Source organism: Nansenia antarctica (assembly GCF_963989245.1).
Source record: "Nansenia antarctica genome assembly, contig: SCAFFOLD_132, whole genome shotgun sequence".
NCBI lineage: Eukaryota > Metazoa > Chordata > Actinopteri > Argentiniformes > Microstomatidae > Nansenia > Nansenia antarctica.
In genome coordinates this window covers 195,830-200,000 of record NW_027662736.1, presented here as the reverse complement: position 1 = coordinate 200,000, position 4,171 = coordinate 195,830, and the positions used below count along the sequence as shown (strand labels likewise).

Here is a 4,171-nt window from a genome sequence, read left to right as displayed (position 1 = left end):
TCCATAAACCATAAAAGAGTTTTACTGAAAAGAAAAAGGGAAACGGCTAGAAGCAATATATGAAATCTGTAGCTTTATGTCTATACACAGTAATGTATAAGAAAATGGTTATTTAAACATGTGACAATGTGCTGTATGTTTCTACGTTGAACAGCTGTTGTAGAAAATGAACAAACAAATTTGTTTAATTAATTCTAATAATTAATTTCTATAAAAAGTTGTTCTATAACATAGTTGCTTAAATACACCTGCTGGAGAAGGAATTCCTCATGAACCCCTACATAGGTTTGCTGACAAAATGGACCCTGGCTATGGACTGTGAGGTCACAATGTCTGAAGTTAGAATTCTGCAGCTGGAGTTCTAGAATCCAGCTAGAGAACACATGCCGTTCATTTACCTGCAATTCATCTGTGAAGAGCTAGATAGATAAACGTTATTCGTTCTTTTCAACAACAAAAATTTGAAGACATGAATCCTAGTGCGCCTATTCAATGGATGGCCTCCTTGTATGTAGGAGATCTCCACAGGGATACCACTGAGGAAATGCTGCATGAGAAATTCAGCCTTTCTGGCCCGATCGTCTCTACAAGGGTGTGCAGGGACATGCTAACACAACAATCTCTTGGGTATGCCTATGTCAACTTTCAACAGCAAGCTGACGCAGAGCGTGCCCTGGACACCATGAACTTTGATGTCGTCAACGGAAGACCTATGCGCATCATGTGGTCTCAGCGTGACCCTTCTCGGAGGAACAGTGGGGTCGGCAACATCTTTGTCAAGAATTTAGTGGAGACGTTCGACAGCAAGCACCTCTACGACACGTTCTCGGAGTTTGGGAGCATCGTTTCCTGCAAGGTAGCGTCTGACGCGAATGGTAATGCTAAAGGCTATGGCTTTGTGCAGTATAACACCCAGGAGGCTGCTGAGAGAGCGATTAAGAGACTCAACGGCACGTTATTGAACGGCAGAAAAGTGTTCGTCGGACACTTCCAATCGCGCAAAGAACGAGAGGCTGAACTCGGATCCAGGGCCGGAGAGTTCACCAACGTGTACGTCAAGAACTTCGGAGAGGATATGGACGACCGACGCCTTCAGGAGAGGTTTGAAAGATTTGGACCAGTCCTGAGTGTCCGTGTCATGACCGATGACGCTGGTAAATCCATGGGTTTTGGATTTGTCGACTTCGAAAGGCATGAGGATGCCAAGAGGGCCGTTGATGAGATGAACGGCCAGGAGCTAAATGGGAGGCGGGTCTACGTGGGCCGTGCCCAGAAGAGAGGAGAGCGCCAGACTGTGCTGAAGCGCCAGTTTGAGCAGATAAATCAGGGCCACAGGACCAGATACCAGGTGTGTGTGTATATGAACAAACATATACTGTATAAGAAAGCTCATAATCTTGGTAAGCATTGTTGATGTATTTGAGGCATGAAAAACATCTTAGTAAAACACAGTTTCTCTCTACCAGGGTGTCAATCTTTATGTCAAGAACTTGCACGATTGTTTGGACGACAAGCAGCTGCACAAAGAGTTCTCCCACTTTGGAACAATCACCAGCGCAAAGGTGATGATGGAGGGCGGACGCAGCAAGGGATTCGGCTTCGTGTGTTTCTCCTCCCCCGAGGACGCCACCAAGGCCGTGACCGAGATGAACGGCCGCATCGTGGCCACCAAGCCCCTGTACGTGGCCCTGGCCCAGGGCAAGGAGGATCGCCAGGCTCGCGCAACCAACCAGCACGTGCAGAGTACGGCCAGCGGCTGCGCCGTTCCCAACCCAGGCATCAACCCCTACCAGGTCGCTCCCCCGCCTGGATTCTTCATGGCGGCCATTCCACAGGCCCAGAACTGTGCTGCACCGGACTTCACCAACCAGCTGGCTCAGCTGAGACCCACTCATCTCCTAGACACACCTCCTCAGCACTTCCAGAACACGCCCACCAACGCCATGTGTCCGTCGGCTACCAGGCCTAAGACCTTCAACGCTATGAAGGCCACGCCCTCCCTGGTTCCCCCTATGATGACCTCTCAGCGCGCGGGTCAGTATATTTAGTGAAGTCACCCTGCCCCAAAAGAGCACTATCCAAACATTTGCCATAAATATCCCTTTGATTATGATTATCTTCCCTCTCAGCTACCCAGGCCTTGAGAAAGCACCCTGCCAGTGCAGACGCAGCTACAGCACGGATGCACACTGTGCCCCGTAACAAGTACACAGCTGGTGTACACTACCACCTGCAGCACATGGCTCCCCAGCCACAGATCCCCATGCAGCAGCCTGCTATCCATGACCAGGAGCTTCGGACTGACTCCATTTTGGCTGCCGTTCCCCATGAGGACCTGAAGCAAATGATAGGCGAGTCTATTTGTTTGTTTCAATGAATCCCCCATTAGGTTAGTATAATTACTGTTACTGATATTTATTCTCCCCCTCCCTCCAGGTGAGCGTCTCTTCTCATCTATCCACAGCATGCACCCCAGCATCGCTCCCAAGGTCACCGGCATGCTGCTGGAGATGGACAACTCTGACCTGCTCCGCATGCTGGAGTCTCCACAGTTCCTGCGCTCCAAGGTGGACGAAGCGGTCGCTGCGCTGGAGGCCCACTGGGCTGAGGAGCCTGTACAGAAATCTGGCCACGTCCCAGTTTGAGTTTCAAGCGGCTAACACGTAAAAAAGGAGACGCGGACTTTGAAACCTACTTCACCGATAACTATGCAAAACGAATAAATGACTTCATCACAAAATGAAATCGATTGACTCAGCTATGTCTAAAAAAAGGGTAAGCTGTACCTCGATGATGAATGTAAAAGCACTGGTTGGACCAGATAGACCGACAACAAGGCCTCCTAGACCAGCAATGCACATCCCAGCTGGTCATGAAACAGAGGATGTGAAACAACTACTAGATCTTTAAACAGTTGTACTGAAACAGAGGATGTGAAACAACTACTAGATCTTTAAACAGTTGTACTATTACGACACTATTACGACACACACTTTGTTCGGCTGCCCTCGGGCAGGCGGTTCAGGACCATGTCCGCAAGGACAAATAGACTGAAGCTCAGCTTCTACCCTAGGGCCATTCAGGCCCTGAACACAGCAAAGACCTAGGTTCTAGGCCCTGGACAATCTAGACAATTTGATGGCAGCTACTAGATTGTAATCAAGTGCAATACTGAAACACAACTGTGAAAATTTCAAACCTGCAAACTGCGACACTTTAAATGAATGTGCAATAATACTATGTGCAATATGACAACCCTCGGGTACATAAGGTTCAGAGATAGGAAATGTTAGGATATTTATAGCATAGCATAGAGTACAGCACAGTGTTTTATTTGTATAGTATAGTGGATAGTGTATATAGCCTTTATTTATGTAAACCAGCTCTTTTTCCCTTCTTGTTTTTAGTATTTTTTTCCTAATACCAGGGGAGCCCCCCCCTCCCAAATTTCGTTGTATGGTACCTGTACTGTATCAATGACAATAAAGACCATTCATTCATTCATTCATTCATTCATTCTATCAGGAAGTGTGTGAAGTCAGTCTATTACATCCCAATGTACGAGTATACAAGAGTAAAACTCTTTGGCATTGGTTCCTCAACATTAAGGTTGCAGTATAAAGATACCAGATGACATTAATACCTGTCTGTGTTGTGAGGCAGCGCCAGGCCGGCGGTGTAGATGGCGATGGCGGTGAGGACCACGGCCTCTGTCTCAGACACGGGGAAGTGCTCCACCGCCATCTCCTGGGAGCGGATGGGCAGGGTGTAGAGAGCCACGCCGGTCATGTGACTGATCACCACAGGGGTGAGGATAGACAGGACCCCCGGGCTGGAAGCCTGCTGCTGCTGGAGGAGGGAGGGGGGGGGAGGAGAAGAGTTAAATAGACTAGAAGGGGTAAAAAGACAGACAGACAGACAGGAGGATGTAACTGACCGGCTCCCCTTCTGCAAGGCCGTCCTGTGTCCCTGGAGGCGGGGCTCCTAGCTGACACCACAGGTCTAAGGCCTGCACTGCTGTCAAGGTCAGTCACAACAGCTAGGTGGGTATAATAATAATAATAATAATAATAATAATAATAATAATAATAATAATAATAATAATAATAATAATAATAATAATAATAATAATAATAATCCTGCTGGAACCATATATACTAAAAAATGTATG

The 4,171-nt window shown here is 47.5% G+C and overlaps 1 protein-coding gene across 1 annotated transcript; it reads left to right on the top strand.

Moving 5' to 3' along the window:
• Window positions 1-469: 469 nt before the first annotated feature.
• Window positions 470-2,048, top strand: LOC308175489 (polyadenylate-binding protein 1A-like; the record flags this gene model as incomplete). The annotated part of the gene is made up of 2 exons (XM_080551150.1): window positions 470-1,348; window positions 1,467-2,048. 2 exons carry the CDS (start codon window positions 470-472, stop codon window positions 2,046-2,048), a joined length of 1,461 nt encoding a protein of 486 aa, XP_080407276.1.
• Window positions 2,049-4,171: the final 2,123 nt, after the last annotated feature.